This window comes from Branchiostoma lanceolatum, chromosome 14 (genome assembly GCF_035083965.1).
Source record: "Branchiostoma lanceolatum isolate klBraLanc5 chromosome 14, klBraLanc5.hap2, whole genome shotgun sequence".
Lineage (NCBI taxonomy): Eukaryota > Metazoa > Chordata > Leptocardii > Amphioxiformes > Branchiostomatidae > Branchiostoma > Branchiostoma lanceolatum.
Genome location: NC_089735.1, coordinates 14,610,774 through 14,638,159, shown reverse-complemented (window position 1 = coordinate 14,638,159; position 27,386 = coordinate 14,610,774). Strand labels below are relative to the sequence as shown.

General features: G+C 40.2%; 2 protein-coding genes across 3 annotated transcripts; one reads left to right on the top strand and one right to left on the bottom strand.

Annotated features, from left to right (window-relative positions):
* Nucleotides 1-56: 56 nt before the first annotated feature.
* LOC136448181 (microsomal triglyceride transfer protein-like) lies at nt 57-19,730 on the bottom strand. Of its 2 annotated transcripts, none has more exons than XM_066447373.1 (18): nt 19,627-19,730; nt 19,283-19,472; nt 16,833-17,008; nt 16,001-16,114; nt 15,396-15,503; nt 14,632-14,736; nt 13,923-14,068; nt 13,063-13,222; nt 12,473-12,633; nt 9,373-9,541; nt 8,577-8,687; nt 7,511-7,729; nt 6,717-6,931; nt 6,077-6,296; nt 4,995-5,216; nt 3,859-3,983; nt 2,497-2,667; nt 57-1,802 (listed from the first exon to the last, which is right to left on the bottom strand). In XM_066447373.1, the coding sequence occupies exons 2-18, from the start codon at nt 19,323-19,325 to the stop codon at nt 1,652-1,654; spliced, it is 2,616 nt and encodes an 871-aa protein (XP_066303470.1). In that variant the 5' UTR covers nt 19,326-19,472; nt 19,627-19,730; the 3' UTR covers nt 57-1,651. The 2 variants fall into 2 exon arrangements, with proteins under 2 accessions (XP_066303470.1, XP_066303471.1); XM_066447374.1 differs by having other exon boundaries at nt 19,283-19,347.
* Nucleotides 19,731-19,938: 208 nt separating this feature from the next.
* LOC136448196 (tRNA methyltransferase 10 homolog A-like) lies at nt 19,939-27,340 on the top strand. The gene is made up of 6 exons (XM_066447413.1): nt 19,939-20,685; nt 21,500-21,659; nt 22,179-22,325; nt 23,278-23,424; nt 24,741-24,846; nt 25,721-27,340. The coding sequence occupies exons 1-6, from the start codon at nt 20,333-20,335 to the stop codon at nt 25,954-25,956; spliced, it is 1,149 nt and encodes a 382-aa protein (XP_066303510.1). The 5' UTR covers nt 19,939-20,332; the 3' UTR covers nt 25,957-27,340.
* The last annotated feature ends 46 nt before the right edge of the window (nt 27,341-27,386 follow it).

Sequence of the window (27,386 nt, the reverse complement as noted above, 5' to 3'; positions counted from 1 at the left end):
ATAATGATTCTCGGGAGAACATTTACAAATCGACATCATCAACACAAAGGAACCAATTCATATCAACAATTGCTTTATTGATTTCTCAGTTGTCAAGAAGTTATCATTGCAACAATGTGTTTGCTTAGACAGCTCTATTATGTGCCCAAGCACTTAGCAATTGTAATGACAGGGACAGAAGAATCATTATGATACAACCGAAGTGGTCAATGATATAATTCAAGTGGTCAATAGGTATTTCTGATCAAATCTTCTTCAAATACTGCTACTTGTGGTCTTATGGATACAGCCATAGCTAGCCTGATTGAATCACACTTTACCTCGTTCTCATTTGAATGTATACATTTTGTAACTTCCGTTACTCAGTTTGAAGTAAGACGTTCCTGACATCAAGATTTGCCACATATAAGATGCCAATTTTTCTGGCTTTTAAAAATGACAGTTTGGCACCTTATATGTGGCATATCTTAATGTCAGAAACGTCTTACTTCAAACGGTAACGGAAGCTACAAAATGTGTACATTTAAATGAGAACCCATTGTCTCCCGAGATGACATCACCGATGTCCTCGTTCAAGGTTCAAATGAGAACAAGTGTTTAGTGGCCGGGCCCAGGGCCCAACATCCGATGCTTGCCATCAAAGCCCCAGACAGCTGAGTTTGCATTACACAGACTAAGCCATAGCTACATTAAATCAATGTATCTTTAATCTTGTCATTATAAGGCACTGCTGAATCAATATCAATATATCTTCTCTCCAATCAAAAGATGTAGTGACATTATCATTGGCATACAGTGTCTACTCTCTGTATCAATCTCTGCACCCTTTACAAAATGATTATTCAAAAATCATCAAGAGCAAAATTTCATTTTCCATATCTTACTGCATTCTGCCACAAGCACATTTGCACTTAGTAATCATGATTGCTATTATTTTGAAGTAGAATAGTAGGATCTTAGATTTGATTCATAAAGCACATTCAAGTTACCTCTTTGTGCTTGACTACTATACTGTTTTGTCTATCAAGACCTGCTACGAACTCAGTCATAGTTGCAATGGCAATTATTATGACAGTTCCAAAGCAGTCTACGCCTACCTGGTAAATGGGACTCACAGACTATCTAGCTATTTCATGGTCCTACAACTCCTAGCACCCTCTTTAGATCCAAAGTTGGACACATAGCAACACACATAGCAGAGTTCATAATAAGTTTTGCTAGTTATCACAAATATAGCCAGATTTAAGCCTTAAGAGTAATGTATTATGCAGCAAAACAGCACACAAAAATATGCACAGTCTGCAACGTGCTGGTCGACCTACTGATAGTATGATATCTACTCATATGTTCTAACTACTGCATCATATAAGATGAAAAAAACTAACTAGCAATAGACATTGTAAAGACTATAATCAAGATATTGTCTAACTAATTAAGTTGCTCAAATTTTACTGGCCGATAAACAATAAAACACACTGTCAGATGTTTTGCTCATCTCTTCTCAAATACATTTTGGCTACATCGCAAAATCCAAATACCTTTTGGCTACTCAGAAACACAGGCATTTTTAGTGATTTCTTTAGTAATCTTGTAGAGAAGTTTCCAGATAACACCAGTAGCTGCACTGTTAGCACATGAGAAGTCATCCTATCTAGTCCTCGGAAAACATGGCTCGACATTGTGCGTTGTTCTGCCCTGTGAAAAGTGGGAACGATTTCTCCGGGATGGTTCTCGTCCGCTCACGTTTTAACCGGAACTTGGCGTCTTTACCAGGCACTTTTTCGTATAAAGATATATTTCTCCTGAAAAAGAGAAGACAAAAAGGTTTTAATGCTTCAATTAGAAAATAAAGGTTTCTACTCTACTACTACTACTGTAACACTATTTTGATTGATCATGCTAAACTCCATTTGTACACAAAAAGACTACCAAAAGGATTGGTCATTTTGATATGTTATATATCACTATGGTTGAAGTACATGATTGTGTATGTCATCAATAAGCATTTAGATTTGTTTCTGTATGTTTACTTTCAAACTAACTTGTGAGGTAAAATTAACAATACACAGCAATTAAAGGGCAGTAAATCAAACTATTGTTGACAATTTCAAATAAAACTTTACAACTGAATGATCAGCTCTGCATAGAAATACATATACTTCATTAACCTTCCCCCTAGTGTGGGCACAATTAATTACCCAAGTTGCCTTTGTTACAGTTAAGAAGTCGGCAGGAAGGGGGTTAAATCATACATGTAAGTATTGTAAAAGCATTCAAGTTCACGGTGGTTTAATGTTCATTTTCATGGACACCTCTTCACTGCAAACGTAAAACCACCGTGAAAATGCTTGTTTTGTCTTCTGCCTGCCTACCACCATGCTTCAACTGCCAACTAAAAACCCAACCCACCACGAACACTCCATTTTCTCCCTAACATAAAATTAAATCACTGTACACGTGAACTTAAATGATTTTTAGTATACCCTGTCAACTCACTTGTATTGGAAGGGTTTTTGCTCCATCTGTAGACACATGGTGAACGGCATGTCTGAAAAGTCCACCGACGTGGTGAAGTCAATGGTGGCCTCAGCCTCAGCGGACAGGTCCACTCCAACCTTCACCAGGGGGGAGTCCACTGTAGCCGACCCCTTTACAACCAGAGCACCACTGGTGGGAGGGACAGAGAAGAAAATATCATTAGGAAAATCTTTTACAGAAGCACACAACTACGTTTATACAGAAATGTTCAACAAGAAAAAAACACTGATACTAAGTATACTTAAAGCTATTATATGACAGCAAGAAGACTAGTGCTGCGTTTTAATGTTGTAGTATTTGCTTTTGATATAGCTTAACCAAGGGAAGTTGTTGTTTTAACGTCAAAGAGTATGCATTTGATATAAATCAGCATGGTATTTCAGACACCATTCAATAATGTACATCTGCAATTTGCTACAAAAAGTGATCTTATCTTAATTTCAAGATGGAAATGAGGGATTAAAGATCATTATGTTTACAGCTTTGCACCAGAATAAGCTGGATATCATTTGCTTTTAATTTGAAAAGAACCTAGACATTCAGAGTTTGTCCCATTTTATATTGTGCTGAACCAGAAGTTCAACTTATGAAAAATGTGTCTTTTGCCACCTGATACATGTGCAGTTGAACCTCAGACTGAGGACGATGCTTTTTCGTTAGCTATGAATGTGCAATGCGGCTTTGCTATGAGTCACATATTTTTGGCCAAGCAAACTAGGTGACCCCTACACTTCCCAATAAGTGTGTTGGGGTATTTTACATGCAGAGTTTTGAACCCTAAAGCTCCCTCATACATGGGGCTGCCGGCTTTACATCCCCCTCCGATGTGCAAATACTGCACCACATGGACATGGCAAGCATAAGAATACTTTCGAATTCAAAATTATTTCTTATTTCATCAGGTTGGTAGAATATAGGATATAGAAGATTCTTTTTTACACAACCAGGTAATCTCACCTGCTAATGTTTTGGTGTCTATCTTCTTCAGAGCTTCTGACTGGAGTACTGCTTCTCACCGCTATAAGTAGCCGATGTAGGTGGCGCTTTTGCGGTGAGAACACTGTCCCAAACGTGGCTAAGCTTGTTTCCCCCCTCAATACAAGCTTAGCCACATTTGGCACAGTGTTCTCACCGCAAAAGCGCCATCTACATCGGCTACTTATAGCGGTGAGAAGCAGTACTCCAGTCAGAAGCTCTGAAGAAGGTGTCTGATAGACACCGAAACGTTAGTAGGTGAGATTACCTGGTTGTGTAAAAAAGAATCTCCTATATCCTATAAGAATACTTTAATGCCAACAGTAAGACTGTGATAAGACTGACTTGTTGGAGACCAGCGTGACGGAGGCTCTGTTCCACAGACTGATGTCCACACTACCCCCCAGCTCCACGGAGACACCTCCCTGGAAGGTAGAAACTACCACAACACCAGACTGGAGGTGATGGATCTGGAAACAACATCAACACGACAAGCTATGAATCAAAGTTGCACAACTTACTGATTTAAACACGGCATAGTTTAGGCCATGTTCACACTCGGCAAAACCTATGCAAATCAATTCCCAACAAATTTTTCACTTCAAATAGCTATCAATTCAGTTGCATTCACACTTGAGCCGAATTGCATCCAAATTGGGCGTTTCTGGTCAATTTGAATCAATCCACCCCAATCCATCCCTGAGAAATGGATTAGATCAATTCAAATCAATCCCAAATCGGGCTCTTCATATTCAGGAAAATCTATTCGGCTCAATATGAATTGGCCCTTCAAGTAAATAGATTCACATAGCTGCATCTAAAGCTTCAGTTGTGAACCAGTCAGAATTGGCATAAAGGTTAGGTCACCAGAACGTTGAATAAAACACTTGCAATTCCTACCAACCTGATGAAACTATTCATGGAGCACAAAGTGATAAAACATGTATGCAATGTTTTGAAAATATGCTACACTACTCGATAGTGCTGCGGACCGGTACTGCGGACCGGTACTGTACCGTAAAAATTAATTAGGTACAGGTCCAAAATACCGGATCATGAAGTACTGGTACTGTACCGATACAAATTTACACCAAGTATGTGCTTATTTTGTGACTGATCTCCTGATCTCATATCCAACACCAAACGTGACCAAAGTGATACCTTGGAACAGCGTACACTGTAACTAATATGCAACAGATCATTCAGGCAGGCCGGGAGTTTTGATAGCAAGGCCAAGGGAGTTTGGCAGTAGGAAACCTAGTTATGGTCTTTAGATAAAGATACTGACAAATTGAAAACAGTTTATTTGTGTTTCTGTCATTAATGAAAAAGCTCAGAAGAACACATGTTGCTTTTTTCAAATTGTTCAGGTACAGGTCCGGACCTGTACCTAAACCTTTGTACCTGATGTTGTGTTTAGGTACACAGCACTACTAGTTGATCATGTCTAGTTATATTATAGTTCAAAACACAGGACTCACCTGAAAGTGGTCCTGCATGAGGACAATCCCGGTCACGGCAGACATGCGCACACCGGAGTACGACCAGGCCGCGGCCATCAGCTCAGCCTGACCAGCGAACAGCTTGAAGGGCCGGACTTGGACGTCCATGAGGATGAGACCCATCCCTCCGCTGGCCGACGCCTCCTCATCTTCTGCCTCCTCCCCCATCATAGCCTCCAGACCTTCAGCTTCAAGTGCAACCTGACAAAGATGATTTGAGAAAGGAGATTGTAAAGTACTGAGTAAAGCAATTCATGCCTATCTCGCTGGCTGATATACTAATAGTAATAGATGAACAGACAAATGATCAACCAACCCAATTTGATTTTCTTTGGCAGGAATACCAGCAAGTTTTAGGCCAAGCACTGAAGATTTCGGTACCAACAAACAAAGGATATAAAGACACGGCCAACTAAGGAAATAAATGTATGTTTGCACTACTATGTTTGCATTGTGTCAGATGGCTTTTGAGGTCTCTGATTGGTCAGTCTACTGGGTCAGAAGCCTAGCGGGGCGATTAATACTGTCCCTCCCATATACTAGCATAAATTTCTATTTAGAGAGCACAGTATTGTTTTCTCCATATGATTGACATGCTTGCATTCTATAGTTTAAAGAAGAGCTGCAGTTTGAAAGGAAGGTAAAAAGAATATATCTCCAGCATTATGCTTACCAACAGGAGGAAAAATGTATGCATCTATTCGTAACCTTTCTGAGTCATTTTGTTTACGAACCAAAATGCAAACCCAATGAAAACATAACCCTCAGAAGTTCTCAAGGCAAGCTGCCATCAATCTTAAACCATAGAAGAAGATTCAATCTTTGTGTGCTATCACGTAGATTGCACTAGAATCAACTACACAATCAGTATGAATATTGCTTCTCTATTCTTTGCGGTTACAACCCTTTGTTCCAATCCCCCTATGTTCTGACATCCTATATTCTGACACCCCCTAACCCTAATGCTAGCATAGAGGTGTCCAAATGTAGGGATGTTGGAACATAGGGGTGTCCCCATACTTTGCAGGCTGCCCCCCTCCCCACCTGTTACCCACACCCACCTGTAGGATCTGTATAGAACTGTCCTGGCCATGCAGGAAGACGTCCATATTGGAGCGCCGCATCAAGGCTGACTTGGCGAACTCGATGAACAGTCCGTAGGTGGCGACGGCATTCAGCGTGTCCGCCATGATGTTGGAGTACGCCGCGGACAGGCCATTTTGTGCTAGTGTGTAGTAATTGGCTGCTGTAACATCCTTCAAGACCTCTTGGATTACAACACTAGGGAAACATATTGAAAACAAAACAGCTCAGTTCAGGACAATTTTTTCTATTTAAACCTTAAAGGCCAAGGCAAAGTTGGAATTGCTCAACCAAATGCAATCTAATTCAGTAAGCCCTATCTCATCATTTCCTGCCGACCCGACCGCTAAAAAGGTACATCTGAGTGATGAAAATTCCAAAGCGAATCCAAAAACTTTTGTATTCCTGTATTGCAAATGTAATAAACTGTATTTGTTGGATTCTTGATAAAGACGAATAAAGTTGAAACCGGTCAAATTTTGTCTCAGCACTGTGACATTTTCCCAGAGCTATGAATGATGAATTTGTTGGATCACTGTTTTTTCAGAACAGTAATCTTTTTTTTTTTTTCAAGCCTAAGTAAAAGTAATTGAGTAAATATTTTTGGTAAAAGGTCACCTGGATGGGTGGTTAGTGTCCAGTAGATCCTGTATTCTGGCCCGGATGAAAGTGGACACCTCCTTGGGTTCCTGGGTGGACAGTGACAGCAGGACGTTCCGGACGTCCCACGGGGAGGGGTTGACCATCAGGAGGAGGCTGGCCGCAGCCGTGCGGACTGTGTTCTCGTACGTCTTCCTGTTCTGGTGGAAGATTCGGCTCATAGACTTCCTCACCTAAACAGGACAAAAAATCAAGAATAGAAATTTAGATATGATTACCTTTCATTGATAAAAATTGTATTTCAAATCATCACATTTGAAAACCGTAACCGCTAGCAAAGTTACCTAGAAAAGCCTGTTACCAGTAATAGATATGAACATCACACATCATTGGCTTTGTCAAAGGTTAGGTTTTCTACACTATCTATGAAAAATGTAGTCTTGTGGTTAGGTTTGATTTAGAATCTAAAGGTTCTGGGTTTGAATCCCTGATGGTCCCAATATTGTGCCCTTGGTAAAGGCACTTAACACCTTTTTCCCCCTCGAGTCAGATAAGAATGAATACCTAGCTAAGACTAGGGTCTCTTGGGTGGGACATAAAGCTGTAGGCCCAGAATTTTAGGAAAGTCGCTCATCATACATGTCAAAGACCCCACAACACTTATTAAAAAGAGCAGGGGTCCTTCCTAGTTTGAGTGGATCAAACCGTACAGTTCGGACTTAAGAAACTTAACCTTACTGTGCAAAACTGGTGTGTTATGCCTAAAGGCGTTTTACCAATTATGTGAAGCAAACAAACAAAGGAACTCTCACCCCATTACTGTCCAGCAATGTTGAATCAAACCTGCCGAGTGCCTTCAGTGCCGCCATGGACACAGCGTTGGACTGTGCCCCCTCCGCGTGCGTTAGGAGGACCGGAATGGTGTCGGTGAGGCGGGCATTGCCAAGTGCACGGAGAAACATCAGCTGGCTGTCCTCGAATTCCGCAGACTCCAGTCCCTCCAAGAAAGCCGTTTTCACCTCATCTACAATCTGAGGATACAAAACATTTTTTTCTGACATATTGATACGAAAACATTATAGACTTCTCATAGCGTGGACCTGCTGGACAGAGCTGCCTGGAAGCGTGGTGTGAATTCTAGCCAACCCCTGTGTCAGGGACCCCTGCAGCAGTATAAACAAATACTCAGGATACCACTTCTAGTTACCTCCATGGTATGTATGTACAGGAAGTGGCCTAGCATAACGACTAAGTATATGTAGCCACCATATGGTTTAGCAAAAGCATATTAAGAAGGACTGATCACCATCACATTGTGCAATATGAATGGAATGATGGGTATCTCACTGGACCCGTGGCACGTTGGCGACCTCACTGCGACCGAGCGACTTGACAGAGCGCTCAATTAATTTCATCAATAAAAACAAATATCTTAACGCTTCTTCTTCTCAAGTCACCACTTCTGTCTGCTACACACTCCCTCTCCAGTGTTCCACAACCGTCCTTACTCTTGGGGTCAGGGATTAACACTTATTGTGTGTTTTCTTGTCTTTTTAGTAAAGCGGGTATCTCACTAGACTGCGGCATGTTGGCTTCCTTGCTGCTACCTAAATTGGATTTGTGTTACCCTTGACATTATGACGGGAATATCATGCAAAATGATAATGCAACATGCAAAATGTTTAAGTATTACTTAATGCAACATGCAAAATGTTTAAGTATTACTTAAACATTTTGCATGTTGCATTATCATTTTGCATGATATTCCCATCATAACGTCAAGGGTAACACAAATCCAATTTAGGTAGCAGCAAGGAAGCCAACATGCCACAGTCTAGTGAAATACCCGCTTTAACAGTTTGTAAACAACACCCTTACCGGCTGTTCACATTGCTGTGGGTCCAGACAGTATGTGTGCACGAGAGCTCCCAGGGTCAGAGCCATGGCTTCATAAATCTTCTCACTGCCGATCTCCCCGGATAGTTTTTCCTGGAAAAGATGGGTCAAAATGTTGTGAAAATAGAATCTTTGTTTGAATGTGCATTTACTGATGACAGAGTAGAGGTTGCGCTAGACAGAATACTGTAAATGCAAAAATGTTTGCAGGGATTTAATTTCACTGTAGGGAGAAAAAGTGCTGAACACGTGGAGGTTTGTGTTTGAAACAATAGTAGCGCTACAGTCACACAATGGAATGGCTTTTTGAGGTGGCTTTAAGTTCACTGTAAAGAGGTCACCAAGAAACCCACGAACATAAAACCAACCGGAACATTTCTGCATTTACAGTAGTCTTGATTATGCTTTTTACCTAGTACTTTTCTATGTGTCATAAACTCTTTCTCCGGGTCATAATCTCCTTTTGGAGGGGGAGTAAAGCCCCAAGTATGACGGAGCTTTAGGCATCAGCCTCAAGCGTCAAACCTCTGCAAGTACAAGAACCCAGCAATCTTATCAAAATGAGTAGGGGTGACACGGTGTGCTTGACCAAAATGTGAAGACCCATTGCACTACCACTGGTTACTTGAAAAAGCATCATGTTTCACCTCAATTGAGGATGACTGCTTTACCTTAACCTGTTCTGTTCTGATGCAAATTGAGCACATTAAAGAAGCAATCAAACATTTTGAAAAGAGAAGGAGTGCAGCCAAATCACATTCAGACATTGATCTCTTACCAGTAGCATTGACAGTGTTTTGTCAGTAGGGTGGGTGGCGAATCCCAGAATGAAGAGGAATCTGTCCGGCAGGTCTGTGTCCTCCTCAACACTGAAGTCCAGGAACTCCAGCAGGGCCTCCATGGCGGGGTCGGTCTGGGTAGCGGTGGCAATGTCGATCAGCTGGGGCCTGGGAGAGAGCAGGAACAATGGGCACTAATAAGTCTCTACATGGCGTTCATGACAACAGACTTTAACCATTTACCCAGGAACAGAAAATGGGCACTGTTAATTATAAGTGACTCTACATGGGCTAATGAGCTCCTGAAACTGACTCCATTTACCAAAGAACAGAAAATAAGCACTGAAAAGATTCTAAAGGGGCTTATTTCTGAAATAGACTCCAACCAAGGACATTATCCTAATAGTATGTAATATCCTTGCTTCAACCATTTACCCAAGAACAGAAAAAGGGCACTGGTAAGTCCCTACATGGGCTTGTATTCCTGAAACAGACTCGAAACGTTTACTCAAAAACAACAAAAACAGCACAATATGATTTGTACTCGTATTCCTGAAACAGAATCCAACCGTTTACTCAAGAACATAAAAACTGCACAAGACTATCAAACACAATGGGAGACATCATCACAATGGGAGACAAGGCCAAGGGAATAGGAAGCCAGATTTGAAAGCAGTATACAAGAAAAACATTGAATATCTAAGTATACAACTGTAGGAATGTGAATACAATCTACTACATTTGTATGATGGGATTTGGAAGTTGAGAGAGTCCTCGTTACTTCACAGTCATACAGGCTTTTAGGCAGAGAGGCGTCAGGGCGTCATCTGGACGCGCTGTTCTGAAAATAATAGAAATTGGACGCCCTACTTTTAGGCAAGACGCCCTCAAGACGCCCGTTTATTTTCGCTATTTTCGCCCCGTTTTTTCCCCGGTAACTTAGCTGAATGCGATGAAAATTCGCCGATTCAGCCGCTTCGTCGCTTCGATCGTCCGCCATGTTTCTTTTCCGATGAAGTCTCGCGAAACCACGCGTAGATTACATCTCGCGAAAGGCGAGACTTGCATCGCATTGGCCAATTTTCAGTGACGCAATGTGCCCGGGCGCTGTTATTGGTGGAATATAGTGGACGTCCCTTTACCCTTGCGCGGGAAAAAGTGAAGGTAAGCTTGGAACTTTTCCCGTTGTTTACAAAGGTGACAGAAAGTCCGATAAACTATAGGGGTATTTTGAAGGCATTTCGGATGTTTTTGTGGCTTCTTTGGTGGCAATAACTGTCGGTAAATCGGCGGAAAAACAGCTACAAAAACGCCGGCACCGTGCAACTGGCGATAACTGTAGTGGGGAGGGGGGCGCACATGCCGATAACATAGCGGAACAGGGGTCAAAATTTGTATGATTCCTTTGAATAAGAGGAAGTCTGTACTTTCAAAAGATCGATAAATGGATGTTTTTGTGCAGAGATGTTTACTTCATTCCCACTATATACATATTTACAGTTGACGCTAATAAGGTTTCATTGAAATAATAACTTTTTAAAACTTTTTTTTTCTTCTTTTTTTCTTCTTTTTTCTTTCAGAGAGAAGAGTATCTCCTGGCCCCCAGGCGCTTGTAGTTTTTGAGATTAAAGTAGCTTAAAGATTAACTTGTTTTACTGTACTATCATAGCAGTAACTCTCACAGGTAACTTTTCTTGTTTCACTTGCAGTAAAGAAAGTGTATTCTCAGGTCAACATGTGCTAAGTATTCTTAAAGTAAACTTTTCTTGTAGCAGTAAAGTAAAGTAAACTAAAGAAAATTATTTTGTCAGGTATTCTTACAGTGAACTTTCAATGTTGCAGTAGGTGCATGCTCAGGTCAACATGTTCTTAGTATTCCTAAAGTAAACTTTTCTTGTAGCAGTAAAGTAAAGTAAAGAAAAGTGTTTTGTGTATTCTCAGGTCAACATGTTCTTAGTATTCCTAAAGTAAACTTTTCTTGTAGCAGTAAAGTAAAGTAAAGAAAAGGGTTTTGTGTATTCTCAGGTCAACATGTTCTTAGTATTCCTAAAGTAAACTTTTCTTGTAGCAGTAAAGAAAAGTGTTTGGTCAGGTCTACATGTTCTAAGTATTCTTGAATACCACAGTTCTTATTGCAGTTAGGTAAAGAAAAGTGTTTGGTCAGGTCAAAATGTTTTAAGTTTTCTTACAGTGAACTTTAAATGTTGCAGTAAAGAAAGTGCATGCTCAGGTCAACATGTTCTAAGTATTCTTTCTTAAATTAATTTTTCTTGTAGTCTAGTTGTAGAAGTAAATATATGCTCAGGTCAACATGTCACAAGTTTAAGGTAAACTTGAGTAACAAATTAAAGAAGGTTAACCTGGCTGAATTTTTCCTTTCTTCACATTTTTAGTTGGTCTTCCACATCCAATCTCAACCCCTGCAATGTGCACATGCCTCCCTCCCTCCAGCCTTACTATACATACAAAAATGATGTTCTACCTAAGGAATATACTAGGCTGTATTCCACAAAATTTGCCCCTCAAAAGGCAGGAAATAGCGTTTGAGAGCATCATTATTTCTAAATTTTCCGGGGGGGAATGCCCCCGGACCCCCCTAAGAAACTCGCGCCTTCGGCGCTCGCCGCGGCGCCTACGGCGCCGCGCGGCTTCGCCGCGCTTTACATTTGCAATCACAACAACTTTGGACTCCCTCTTTTTTATTTCTAGCTAAAAGCCTGCAGTCATATAGAATGATAAAATGCATTCTACTTCATTCTTAATTTGTTGTTTTTTACCCTGTAGCTCAATTGGTAGCGGCTTCGCAGTTGAGCCTTCTGTTTCCAATTAGATGGATCCGGGAGACCCCGGATCGAATCCAGGCTGCACTGTCTTTCAGAGGAGACATAAAATGGGGGTCCCGTGTTCGAGGAGGTGCCTCAAGCATGTTACAACAGCCTCATTACTCAGAACCTACTGGCTGTAATAATACAACCTTGTGAATTGACTAACATGTAACGTTAATGACATTCCCATTTCTTATCAGACAGGATATGTTTTGCTTTTACCAAGTTTTAGACACTTTTTGTAGCAGTCTTCATTAAAACCTACAGAACTTACACAATGTCTCCATTTTCATCAGCTGTAAGAATGTTGAGGATAGTTTCCTTCCCAGCATGCCTCAGTCTTTTCAAGACCTCCAGGAAAGCGTTGGATGACTCCAGGTGGGCGAGCGCTTCCGTACTCAGGTCGTCACGGAAACGTGCAACAACCTCCGCTGGCTGAAAATGTAGTCATATTCATACTCACTGACAAGTGTCCACTAATCATTTCCATATGTGTGAAGAACAGTAAACAACAATTGATCACTTATCTTTCTTTTATTTTTCAAGTAAAATGATCTATAAAACATGGATTTGGAAAAACGGTTTTCAATTTGTAGTGCTATGTCCAATTGTCAAAAATTTGTCATCAGAATTTTGAGAAAAAAATGCTTAATATCTTGATTTTTTTTCTGTATCTGTATAGCTGGTATAACCGCCCCTTTGGCGCAACACACCAGCTTTGCAGGCACACAGTGCGGCAGCAGCTGGTTACATTACACTGAACAACTTGTCACACCTAACTTTGATAACTTTTACTTCAAGAAATTTGAAATAAGTGGAAACATCATCCAGTTGAATCCAACCATCCATGACATGTAAACTTACCGACTCACAGTCCTCTGTACATTCCTGTATGATTTCCTCAGTTGCCAGGGTAACCTTTAAAAACTTTTCTCCCCCTGCTGCTGCTGTCACTGCTTCCTCCACACTAGCTCCCTGTACAGTAGTGCCCCCTGCCTCTTGCTTCTCTAACTGCAGCTGTTGCCTGAGTAGAATTAGAAAAGCCAAAGGATGACACAAAGTTACAGGTATTTATATATCGATTATAAAGAGTACAACACTAAAACAAATGGAACAAAAAGTCACCAGCTCTTATTCTTCCAACATTCCATTTTTGTATAAAGTCCTCAAAATAACTTTTATTCTAAAATATGGCATTGCAATCTTATCTAAACTTGTCCTGACATCAGAATAAAAGTCTAAATTACAGTTGCTCAATTTTTTATTGTTTGTAAATTACAGACTAAGATTAAAAAACATACTTTTCTGTGTTAATGTTATGTTTTTGATAATAACATCGTCATCATCAGTCGACGTGCTTACGCACCGTCGGGGTTATACCGCCCCTTACATACCCTTTCGTTGGCTGATACAAGACGGGGATGCGCCAGATCGCCCGTCCGGGTGAATGGTGTAAATCGCTGTATGGCTGATACGAGACGGAGGTTCGCCAGGCCTCCATCCGGGTGATTTGTAGTGAATCACCAACTCCAGACAGAAGGATTTGGACCATCGTACACCGGGGTATGCCCCTACTCTTTTGCGAAAGATGTGGTGGGTTCTTTTACGTGTGTGGCTGTCTCCAAACACTGGACCTTTGACATGCTATCCGAGGGATGTCCCTAACAGAAGCTAGGTACTCATTTTCACCTGAGTGAAGTGAATAATAAATATGTGAGACTAACCCAGAAAAGATGGTTGTCCCAAGTTCCTCTCTGAGGTTCACCCGGGTCACATGATTCTCCTCGGCGACAGCTGATTGGATGATGGGCTGGTCACCTGACAGCTCGTACACAACACTAGATGCCGACTTCACATCAACTCCAACAATCTGAGATTAACATAGATTAATATCAAACACTACTCAGAAGTCAAATCACAGTGACTTATATAGTGCTCATGCTTTTTTTCAATGCCTAAACTCTAAAAAACATTGTTTTAATTCATATTAAATTGACAAATAAAAAACAGTGGTGGGCATTTATCATACATGACTATTTGTATTCATTTGTACTTTTGTGTGCATTTCCCAAATCATGTCTTTTTCAAGTGGTATTTGTATTTTTACTAACAGTAACTTAACTGCAGATGATAAACAATACAAGTTAGTGCTGCCTTGCAATTGGGGAACGGTTGGTTTCTCAGAGTACTAATCTTTCAGTTCATCAAGCTATTTGTCTTCTTCACTTGAAAGTTCATCTGTGTTGGTAGTTTGTCATTCTGAATTAAAGTTGAACTACAATTGCCAACACAAAAATTGGACTTACTATAAGTACTTGGATTGCTCAATCGTTGACAAAAACTGGAGCTGATCAGTTGAAAATTTGGGTATTAGTCCAATTTTTGTGTTGGCTATTGATTCAGAATATTTTTGTTCTTGTTCAAGCCCCTCACCTTGTTGTAGTTGGTGAACCCTGTTGTCAGTAGGCAGTCCCTGGTCTTCATGACTCTAGACTTGCTGACATCATACAGCGCCATGCACGGTCCTGATACGTCAGTCTGTGCAACAAAATCATGAAAATGTTCAAGTCAATTCTGTAAGAAAATATTGAATCCATACGAGCAATTGCGATGACATCATGTTTACGCAGTGGTAGTCAAAAATCAGGCGTTTAACAAAAGATCAATTTACATATTGGTAAGTAATCTGATCTGATAATTCAATTTTAGATATTGATTAGTAATCTGACATGCTAACAGCCTTTTGTCTACCAGTCATCAAATACGGTCATGAAGAAGACAACAGTGGTCGTTGAAAATTTGATCCTGTGTATAACTTAGTGAAAATTTGATCCTGTGTATAACTTAGTGTTGGAAGAAAGTTTAGCATTGTATTATAGCGATCGCTCGTGTATACAGGCCGACATATCTAATAACATGAGCTAGATTTAAAAGACATTCAGGCTTCTAAGGCATTCATTATCAATAATAATATTAGTGCTCTGGCTTACATTACCTTCATCATTAAACAATAACAAGCTATTTAAGGGTCTTAAAATCAAAATACCATGATGATTTTTTTCTTAATGTCAGTCCCATTCAAGCAGTTCTTAACAGCAGTTGAATTGAATAGTTTTAAAAATCTGACTTTTCAGTATTGTATATGCCTCAAAACATCTTTATCATACTCAAGATTTGTGTCCAAGACTATCCGTTACCTCTTGCCTCTCCCCCGCAGCTGTCTGCACCTGAAACAGGCTGACGACACCCTTCTTCAGGTTGATAGCTTCAGTGGTGTCCTTTTCTGCTGCATACACGGCCTCCACCTGTAGAAGTACATGTAGTTGGTAAAGAACAAGGTATCAAAGGTAAAATCTTAAATGTAGGTTGAAGAAACAAATAAAGTGGACAATTTCTGATAGCTACATGTAAGATGAAGGCTAGATTAATGTCATTTTGCACACTACTGAAAGATATGGTTTTTGTAGTCCTTTGGTCGGAGCTTGAAACATAGCAGTTCATAGCTCACAACAATTCATTCATTGGCTTGGCTTTATCAACCTTATAAAGAACATATTATGATGGTGATATGACATATTTGTATGTATCCTGAGATTCTTCCTTATTCAACTGTCTACTCAAACTGTGATTAATTTTTGGACAGATTTGTGGCTATACATATAACCCATATACAGGCCAATGAATATAGTTTATTGGTAAGGTAGCAATGGTTGGAGCAGATACAGTTGTACAAACAGAACAATAATATATCTCAGGCTACAATTTTTTTGTGTGACTCAAATACAGATCTGCTTTATGTTACCTGGCCAGCCTTCCAGTGGAACATGACAGGATGGGCCTGTAGCTCGGTTGTGGAGACCTTCTCGAACACGGCAGCCTTTCTCTCACCAATATGGGACAACTGTGCATCCTTCAGCTGCAGGGAAGTGAAACACAGCAGTTAGATTTTCCCTTAGCAAACTATCAGTACTGAGATGAGACTGTCAGTAACTGTTAAGTTACTGTTAAGTAACTGTTAAGCTACTGACAGTTGCATTTCAGTAACATTTCAGTAAATCAGCTTTACTGTCACTCCTGTAATATTAGTTTTATTGACAGGTTATAAGGTTTCCTATCAGTACATATTACTGACCGCTTGCTGTTGGTACCAGTCTTGACAGTACTGACATGCTACTGGTGATTACTGACATGCTACTACAAAAATACACATTCCAACTCTTTCTTTAGTGTGTCTTTAGTGTGTAATAATGAGGTTCAAGCGCCTCTTACTCTGGTCTAGACCTTTTAGCCAAGTGATCAGCCTGTGATCTGGCTGCCCGGTTTTGGCACGGGTTATGGCACCAGGAGACTGTTTTACTCACTTCTTTGTTTCACTGGTTCCCACACCAACCCTGTGAGCCTGGCAAAAATGTGCCGCACAGGGATATCGAACTCAGAGATTCGAGGCCAAATCTTAAGAAAAAAAATTCTGTACTTCTAACACAGATCTTATACAAGATTCATCTTGTATAAGATCTGTGTTAGAAGTACAGAATTTTTTTTTCTTAGAAAAGAGTGAGCCTCTGTAAATACTCGAGGAACAATACCAGTAGGGAAGGAAACATTCAACATAAATAATTGCTGTCCAGCTTTACCTGTACTCTGACCAGTTGGTCCTCTCCACTCTTCCACACCACAGTAACGTCCACAGCAGCGGCCAACTGGAAGCCGACATCAGGCTTGTCCGTGTCCGGTTCATTCAGCCGAAGTCTGGTCTGGTAGGTGTAATGGTAGGCGTGGCCTGGCTCGTAACCAGGGAGACCAGCTTGACCTGTGTTAAACAACCAGGTGATACTGTTACTGTAACAGTAACTGTTACTGTACTGTCAGTAATACAGTGAAACATGGATTCAGCAACCACTAGTACTCAAGGGACTGAGGAAAAATGGTTGTTGAGGACAGGGTGGGGTGAACTATGTAAAAATAGACAGGACTGTTTTAATGTGGCTTGTGACTGGAGGTGGTTGCCTGTACAGGTGGTTGTCTGACCAGGTTTGAGTGTGGTATGTAAATCCAACAAAAACTTTTCCACTTACCATTACAGTATGTGGTCCAGGAGTTAGAAACACAGTTTTTGGAGTCTAAGAGATTGATGGCTGGCCTGTTTTCACTTCCCACACTGGCAAATTGTTTTTAAAAATCTAAATACTGTAAATGCATTTAAGTTCGCATGTTTTTATTTCGCGGTAGAGAGAACATTGAGTCTTCACAGTGGTTTTAAGTTCATGTTTCAAACAATAGTTAAGCGCTACAGTCATTGGTTGGCAAAAGGTTTCACAGTGGTTTTAAGTTTGCACTGAAGAGTTCACCGCAAAAACCGTGAGCATAAATCCACCGTGAACATTTCTGCCTTTACAGTATTCAGATAATGAGAATGAGACGACCTGACATCATCAATATCTAGTACAGGATGTAACTTTTGCCGTAGCACTATCCTGCTCCTTGTGATGAGTCTGTGATAAAATCTGTGAGGAAGATAACAGAAAAAGATGTAAACAGGATCCTATATGTGTACGTCACACTAGCCTGGGTGCCAGCCTTTTTAGCTGTATACTCCGCTCTCTCAGTTACTTCCGTAGCTACAGAACCAACTGAGAGAGCAGAGTAGAGCTGAAAAGGCTGAGGCGGACACACAGGCTGATGTCACACCACTTGAAAAAGAAAAGAAACTTCTGCAAGGCTGGAATTGAGCATCTGATACTGAACCTTTAATTTTCCCAACCCCTGAACACCTCAAAAATGTTAGATTCTGATTAAAATCTATCGTATGTTGTGCCACAAGGCAGAAAGAAGGAACAACCAAACCACTGCAAATATGAAGTGATAAAATACTACTCAGTTCAGATATCATACGCATACACCTGTGGGGTAATTAAAGAATTATTATAATAGAAAAATTGATGATGTTGCCATGGAGCACATGTTATTCCACACGTGTATCAAGCATTGTTGAATCATAACCCGCCCATATATGTACTGTAAATAAAGTATGCGTGGAATGTGTCCACGTGGTCTGGACTCTGGTCGCTACCTGGACATCTGCGATTGGACGACGCTGTGATATCAGACAATAGATCAGTCATATGTTAACAATTGTGTGAAAACTTAACAATGCATTGTGTCAATTTTGAAAGTAGGGGGAGTTTCAAAGTTTGACATAGTTTTGGTATACACCATAAAAATGCTGTTACATTTCTGGGTTTTTTTGTGTGAAGCTAACTCTTTTTGTTAATTCTGTCTAAAACTAAAAAGGCAATCCCGTGGAAAATTTGGAAGGTGTTGACTCTTGAAAGTACATATGGGCAATGAGTCTTTTTTAATGAGATTTCTATCCAAAGAAAGTGCATTTTGGTGAAAACAGAGTAGTGATGTAATGTCCAAACCAAAAGTAATCTATATTATGAGATAAACATATATTAAGTTCTGCATGAAGTACTGACATGAGTAAATTGTTTCTTTGAAGAGAGATGATGTCAAAAAATTATCAAAAGACATGGTCTTAAAAGTGGTGTGACCATGTTCATTATTTTCAAATCAGTACAACAACAGCACAATATTGAGACATACAGACTTTAAAGTCACTTTTTTTTAACGTTAAGAAACTGACAATATTTTTTGAGAATCGGAAATCACCTCCAGAGAGTGTAATAAAATGAATTTTTTTTAATGGAAAGGATTACATTAGCCAAGACCATCTCCTTTGGGTAATATATCATATGATTCATATTTTCAGAACAGAGAAATATCACAGTAACATGCAATAATTTGCTATGTAAGCCTAACAACAGGCATGGGGCTAAACTGAAAGCAAGAAATTCAACACTGGCAGTCAAGGACAAAAAACAGAAATTATTAATAGTGCCCCAAATTATAAAGTCACAAAACACTGCCTCAAATATACAGATCAGCTGAAAATCACAGTGAAATACATCACAGAAAATCGTTTTGAGTGGTCGAAAATTACTGGAAAACAAAATTATGTTTGTATTGTTTAAAAGAGAGTTCAAGACAAAAACAAGTGTATAAAATTATATTTACAACTCACCCAGTACAAAAGAGCACAGCAGCAACAGAAATCTCGACCACATGATGTTGAGGATGATTTTTGATCTGTGTAGAAGACCAGGGAAGGTGTAAAGGTAGGTGGTTCTGTTCTCGATCGAGAGGCCGATCAAAGATTGAAGTCCAAAGGTCGGGTACACGTTGGAAATGGTGACTCAACAGTCAACTCAGCCCTGTACGTGTTTTCAGGACTTGTTTACACAAATCATGATGCAATGCAAAGTACAAGGATCCATCAACAAAGCCAGTACAGCGTTAGAAAAAGGGAATAACGTTAAAAGATAAGAAGGAAATACAAAATGAACCAAAAAGGAGAAAGAAACCAACCAAAGTTATGAGAAAGAACGGAGTGGACGGCTGAGATTCAGCAAAATAACAAGATACAATCAGCTGACTAGTACAAAACAGCTGGAAACCACGTGACCTTTAGCCAAGACCACAAAGGTAGTCAAACTAAATGATAAGCTGCAAATTTGTACACAACATCTTGAATGGATACCGAGTAAATCTGTTATTTATTACATATAGTACTAAAACCATAGCGTTGAACATTCGTAGTCTTTTGTTGAGTGACTTTTTGTATTTTTTCTAGTGATCTTGGTAAACTCATCACTAGAAGTTTTATCACGGTGTAAGTGGTCCTGTTTCAAGATGGCGGCGCCCATAGACATTCATCGGCGTTAAGACAATATTTCATGATTTCTTCGTGATTATCTTGTATTGTGCAAACGTAACATACACGAACGTTATTACTCCGAATACTGTTAAGGTATCTGTTCTGTTTTACGTGGTAGGATGTTCATGATTGACCAAGGACGATCAATTCACTGTCAGCCACTGCCCCCCTCCCACACTTTTAGTTTACGGCGCTGATATATCCCCTGTCGACTAGCTGCGACTGTACCATGTTTATGACTGGTTATATCTATATGAGTCACGTTGGTCCTTAAGAAATTCTTCAAAGTTGAGACCATTTTACAAAGTCTACAATCTTTTTAAAGACAACCCTGTTTTATTTGCTGTATGATTAATTATGACAGCAGTGGCTGAGGATATCATTGGTTTAAAAACCGACCAGGACGAAAAACTATCTCGGGAATTTAAAACGGAAAATACAGACACACTTTCAGAGCCAGACAAACTAAATATCAATGCACCAGGAAGGCCCGTCGACAAGGAATGCAATAATGGGAATCAAGACATAGACTCGAAGGACAGCACATGTGAAGGGAATAGGACTGACAATGGCTCAGGATTACAGGAAGAGGGGGAAGGGACCAAGATTGTGGACCCAGAACAAGCGTACGCAGAGGGGAAAATCTCCAAAAAGCAGCTCAAGAGACTGAGGAGAGAAGAGGCATGGAGGAAGAAAAAGGAATTCCTCAAGTTAGTGATCCACCTGTTTATGAGATATCATACTAGTACTATGTATGTAGATTCAGACCCAGCATAACAGCAGTTTTCATTGTATTAGATCTTCGGTTCATTTCTTGCAGCTTTTTCAAACTACAGGTAAAACATTTAAAAAGTAACGGTAAAGCGGTTGAACCTTAGATGAGGACAAAGCATGACTTTTTCATTAGCTAGTAGTGCAATGCGGCTTCGCTACAGCTTGCGTGTTTAGCACACCGGGTCACCCCTACTCTTCTCAATAAGTGTGTTGGGTTCTTTTTACGTGCAGAGGATTGATGCTTACACCTGAAGCTCCCTCATACACAGGGTGGCCAGCTTTACGTCACCATCCAAAAAGACGAATGCAATCCCTTACAACATGTCCAAGCTGGGGCCATTAGCCGCCAACCCTAGGATTGTTAGGATCCTATCACAAATTTTGATCCAGATGGCCAAGCAGGGGGTTGCGTTACTGCTTGCACTATTGGGACATGTCTAAAATATAGCAGCCTGCAATTTTGAACACCAGGAGAAAAAGAGTGTGTTCCAGTTGCACCCTGCATTTACTGTGATTCCTGAATGGTTAACAGCAACTTAATTTTAACTGCATTAACGGTAACTTGTCAACCACTAAAATGTCATAATCGTAAATATCTTATTACTTTAAGTAATATTTGAGACAGTGATGCTTGTTCTCACCGTTAGAATTAAATGCAGTGAACTACTCCTTCCCCTCCAACTGCTAAAATTACAGACCGCAATATTAGATGGATTTACAATACATGACAGATGTCAATCACTTTTCCAGGACAAAGCGGAAAGATCAGCGTCGCCTGGAGGCCCAGAAGCGGAAGGAGAAAGGAGAGCCGAACAAAAAGCGACTACGTCTGGAGTTCGAGAAGCGGCTGGAGACCAGTGACATCACCATCGCTGTCGACCTCAGCTTTGACGACTTGATGATGGAACAGGTACGCACATTTCTTGAAGACATTATTTCTTAGTTTTATTGATACTTTGCTTTTTTTGTTTGTTCAGTTTTGAGGCATATATAACCTCTCGACATATCACACAAGTTCTGTAGTTGAAGATTGTACTGTAAAATGCATTTAGGAGGTAGTAGGAGGGAAACTGAGTTTTTTGCAATGTGTTGAAGTTGAAACAATTTGGCTGTGCAGTTATGATAAAATACTTGTAACACATATTCATGGTGTCATGATTTCAAAATGTATGGTCACCGCAAAAAAAAAGTTGAAAATAAATCCACCGCAGTTGTTTCACAACTTATAGTATAACTGTTATAGTTTATGTGTGTGGATAGTGTGGATTAATTTATTTTGAACCATTGCACATCAGAGTGTACCCCTACTAGTCTTGTCGATACATGTCTTTGGTTTTTAAAATGCACAAGCACAAGTCTCTTTATAGCACTGATGAGTCAACCAATGTTTCTTCACTGCAAGAAGACTGAAGGCCTATTTTTACTCCAGGACATCAAGAAGCTGATGAAGCAGATTGAGCGCTGTTACGCCGTGAACAAACGAGCGCCGGTCCCCGTCCAGATGCACCTGTCCAGTCTGGGGGGGAGGTGCAGACACAGAATGGAGACGGCCATCGCCGGCTGGCAGGGATGGAAGGTACATCAGGGTTTTTTTAGGAAAAAATTACAAGGGAGTAGAGTGACCAAGTGGGGGATGGAGTGGAAGATGGGTTTCCCCCATTCCGCAGTGTGAAGTTTTAGAGACTTTTAAGTTAAAATGAGGCATTATAAGGCTTTCTGAGGAGCAAAATTACTGTCAGACAGGTCACTGTTGAAGACTGTGGCAACATGTGACCTAGTACTCCCTAGTCAATCAGAATTGCATGCTTGTCAGAGGATCTGCTCCTCAGGGTAAGAGGGTGCTCTGCCCCTGTTGCCCTCTTTAAATGAACCCCTGGTACGTGGAACAAAAGTCTAATGATACTGTAAATAGCTAAATGTAAAACATTAAATAGATTCATTGCCTTTTGCAGTGGTTTGATTTCGTGGAAGGAGGGAAAAGGGTTTTTGCTGTGTTTTGTTGATACATGTACAAATCTTGAGTGCAGAATACATTGATGATGCATATTCACAGTAATATAAATTTGCTGTGTGGAGGTCACCATGAAAACCATGAAATAAGACCACTTTTCAAGATTTACATTATTACCTACAGCATGAATCTTTTATCCTCATTACATCAGTGACACTTGCATATCATCACATATACCAAAATGTCTGAAAGACTGCCAGATTATGATTGGAAAATGAATATAGCTTCCCTTGGTAATAGTGATCAATGTGTTATGAACATGTAGGATCTAGGAATGGCCAAGCTCAGTCAGCAGCACCTCCTAGAGGACAGGGTCAGTACAGCAACACTACAAATATCTAAGTCAAAGTTTGTTGCACAACAGTTGTAACAGGTACAACACTGCTACAGTATTGGACAAAATTATTTACGGTGGCTTTGAGTTCTCGGTCGCCGCACAAACTGCAAACATAAAACCACAGCGAACATTCTTGCATTTACAGTACATTTAGTCTATGATGCTATGTTCTGACTACAGGTTGGGATGGAGAGGAGACTGTACACAGATGTGTTTGAGAGAGAAAGAATCGTCTACCTCACCTCAGACTCACCCAACACCCTGAGCACCCTGGAGCCGGGAAAGGTCTACATCATCGGGGGGCTGGTGGACCACAACTCACATAAGGTTTGCTTGTCACATAATGTAGATGCAGATTTTATGTTCATGGTTTTCGCGGTGAAAACCTTGAACATACAACAAAAATTTCTCAACACTACCGCAAAAATTTTTGTCTTCTGCCTGCCATTGGCTATGTCTATGTACAGTATCATGGTGTGTTGGAGGCACCTGTTACAGTGTACAAATAATATATTAGAACACATACCTAACTAGTACCGGATTTTCAAACATTGATTACATATTTATAAAGACTTTCAAGCTAAGTCTAAGCCTTTATTCATATGGTTAGATCAGTGACAGTTGATCACACCAGCACTGCTAAAAGCGTCTGTAGTAACCTTGCCGAGTCACTAGTAGTGGTTTCCGACTGGCTGTCCGTAAAGGTGCCAATGTTTCCTTTACTGTACAGTATGTGGCTATAGCGCTATCACGAACTCAGAACCACCATAGACACTCCATTTTCTCCTTACCACAAAATTGAATGAATCACCACAAAGTTAAGGTCTCATTTCTGTGTTACTCCGAGTGGGTAGGCTTAAAGAGTGCGTGGCCAAAAAAAAGGAATGGCTGCATGAACGTGTGTGTATATTGGTGGGAAATTCCCTTTTGGCTAGCCCATCCTATCTCAAGCGTCAAACTGATGAAAGCTTGTTTGTATCTGAAGAAATTAGCAGGCAAAATTCGGCAGCCGCGCGCGAGGTCGGACGTACACAGGCCGGGCATTGTGTGTGAATCGGTCCGGCGCTTACAGCTGGAAAGTGGCTTTGTGGGGGTGTAGCCAAGTGCAGTTTGTAATTGCTATAAAAAGAGATTGTATGTAGTGAAAATGTTGTCAATTTTTTACATAATCTAGGGTAAATGTTCTCAACATGGAATGAAAAACATTGGCACATTTTCTACATCTTCATTACGAACGCGCCCATGTAAAACACGTATTATAACATGTAATCCTATGGGGCGAAAGAACTCATGAATGAGACCTTAAATACATTTGCAGTAAGGTTTCTGGGACAGGCATTGTGGTGACCATGATTCTTTCCTTAGCATTGAATGAGTGTGTTATTCATATTGTGATAGCTTCTAAATTTTTGGGTTTTGTGTGATATATTTTGATGTTAGGTAGTTGATAGTCCAATGAAAGAAAAAATTGATATGATGGTGCCCATAGCAGGCTTTCCTGTAGCTGCAGTTGTTTGTCTAGTTACATACAGATTAGTTTTTATAAGTAAATTGGCAGACCCAGCATTGGACTCACCTCAAATATCATCCCGCATTCTAAAGATTATGTTAAACTTTGTAACTTAAGCTTTTGTTATTTTCAGGGTCTTTGCTACCAGAGGGCTTGTGAGGCGGGTGTTGCCCATGCACAGCTTCCCATTGCACAGTTTGTGAAGATACAGTCTCGCAAAGTGCTGGCTGTGAACCATGGTAAGTGCAGTACCTCATATTGTTGTTAGGGGGCGCTGTTGAGCTGTTGGGTTTTACTAGTAGGGTTTTGCACATGTTAATGTGAAGTTGACTACATCTGAAGTATGAATATTGGAAGGGAAAATCTCTTTGTCATCCATTATATACATATGTTTGTGTTTTTAGTTATACTCTTCCCATGATGCTATTGGTGAAGAGGCAGGACTCAAATACTGGGTGCGTGCATGTGCTTTTTTGTGCATCCAAAATTGGAGCAGTGCATCTAATTATTGGCTGTGGGCATGCACCTAGATATTTTTGTAGGCTACAGGGTAGAGGTACTATTGTACCTTTGTACTTTGCTTGGTGTATTACTTGTTTACAATTTTTGAGTTAGCTATAGAATTACAGATTGAAATTCTTAAGAGAGGCAGTGGGGTTTGTAGATATGTTTTGTTGACATTCTATTTTATGTTACATGTAGGTTGTGCACCCAAAAATTGTATCTTTGCACCTAAATTTTTAGGATAAGTGCACCAGTGTACCTTTTCCAAAAACGAATTTTAAACTCAGTTGCAAATAGCTGAACATGGCCTCCTGACCACTAGCTAACCAAGGTATAGACCACCAGTTTTAGGTGAAGAGTCAAACTTGAGTTTCAAACACACTGACCACTTCTGACTTACTCCCAACCACCAGCCAACCCATTCCAGACCTCCTGTCCACAGCCGAATGTTTTCAAAATTTAGATATTTGGCAGGTGCAGCCAAACACCAGCCAACCTAGCTCCCAAACCACTCCCAATATATGGTTTTGGGAAGGTCAAGAGTTCATGTTCACCTATGTGTAACCGGTATCCCATAGTGCTCTGACCATATCCCTTGATCCTCCCTAGTGTTTGAGATCATGCTGGCATACTTGGAGCTGCATGATTGGCAGGAGGCCTTCCTTCGGGTCATACCACAGCGCAAGGGTGTGGAAGCTATCACCACAGACCAGTCTTCAGATGTAGTTACAGAAATAGAAGGTACAAAAAGTGAAACAGAAGGTACAAGAAGTGATCAAACCTCAGACCAAGGTGGTTTGCCCTTAGAAGATGGTAACTCAGCATTGTTAGATAGAGACTCGTAGGAAACTAGGCTTTACTTATTAGATATGATTTCAGAACAAAAACGTACCCAAACTTCAGATGACCATCCAGTGATCGGAGAGGGTATTTTGGCAATATCATAGCCTCCGTTGCAGACTCCTTCCGGCAGTTTTCTTTTTCAGTTCACTGTTTTCTTATTGCAGTTTTTATAGCTGGCCAAGAAGGCAATAAAAGAAATGTATCAAAAAACAGTAGATTGAACAAGATTGGCAACATGAAAAGATGTTGCCATGTCGACGGTGGTCTCATTTGTGTCTAATATAGTGGTCACATTTACTTAACTTCCTAATGGTGCAAAAATGAAATCCCCATCATTTACCACTATGGGTTTATAGTATTTTGTCATTAATTATGCAAATTAAGTATCAATTTGCATAATTGATATCTATCGATATTTATCTTTTTCTCAGTTACATATATCATGTGTTTGAGAGTCCTATAATAGAATGCAGCTGATTTATTAACTGTCCTCATTAATTATGCAAATCGGATATTGATTTGCATAATTGGCATATGATTATGTAAGTCATCACTTAAGCTATCTACACACCAAAAATTATGCTGATCCGTCATCCCCTTCTTACTTTATTCTCTTTCAAAGTTTGAGTCAAAATCAGCTCCTGCAGTTAAAAAAAAGCCGCTAGGGGGTCCAAATCTACAGGACATATTTTCCTAACAAAGAGCTATCCACCACTTAAAAATCATGACTATAGCATGTTCAGAAGACGAGATTTGAAAAGTGAAAGTTCCCCTGCAGTACCATAGAAAGTCGCTAGGGGGCCCAAAATCCAATCATTACAAGGTCTCCCACAGACCTACCTACCTACAAAATATGAAGACACTACATCCAGGCATTCTTGAGTTATCGTCCCATGGACTTTCACATTCCTGTACAATTCCTAAAATTCTTGCAATCTGCACACAATAAAGTAAAAATTTGGCTCGCCCCTGAGGCGTCGCCAAAAAGAACACAGCTGGAAGGAGTCTGCAACGGAGGCTAGCAATATTAGATAAAGACCCATAGGATAGCTAGACCTTTAGTTTCCTACTAGCTGTACCATTATATTGGTACCTGTATGCAGATTATTCATCTTGCTACAAATTGAAATTCTCTTTTTCTTTTGACTGCATAAAGGGAGCACTAATATACAAGTATATAATAAACCTTGAAATGGCAATACAGTACATTCATAGCAACAATTATGTGTACACCAAGGCAACATGCAAAGTGTCAAATGCGTTTTGGAGCTCAGCGTACACAAGAAGAATGTTACAGACACTAGAATATTGCAAATGCAAGATTGCAAATGTTACTTGAATCATGAGATGGTGACTTCAGTGCCAATTAAACTACAGTCTGCTACAGCTTCTTTTATTACGTTTAGTTTTTATGGTTGGTGAAACTTGATTA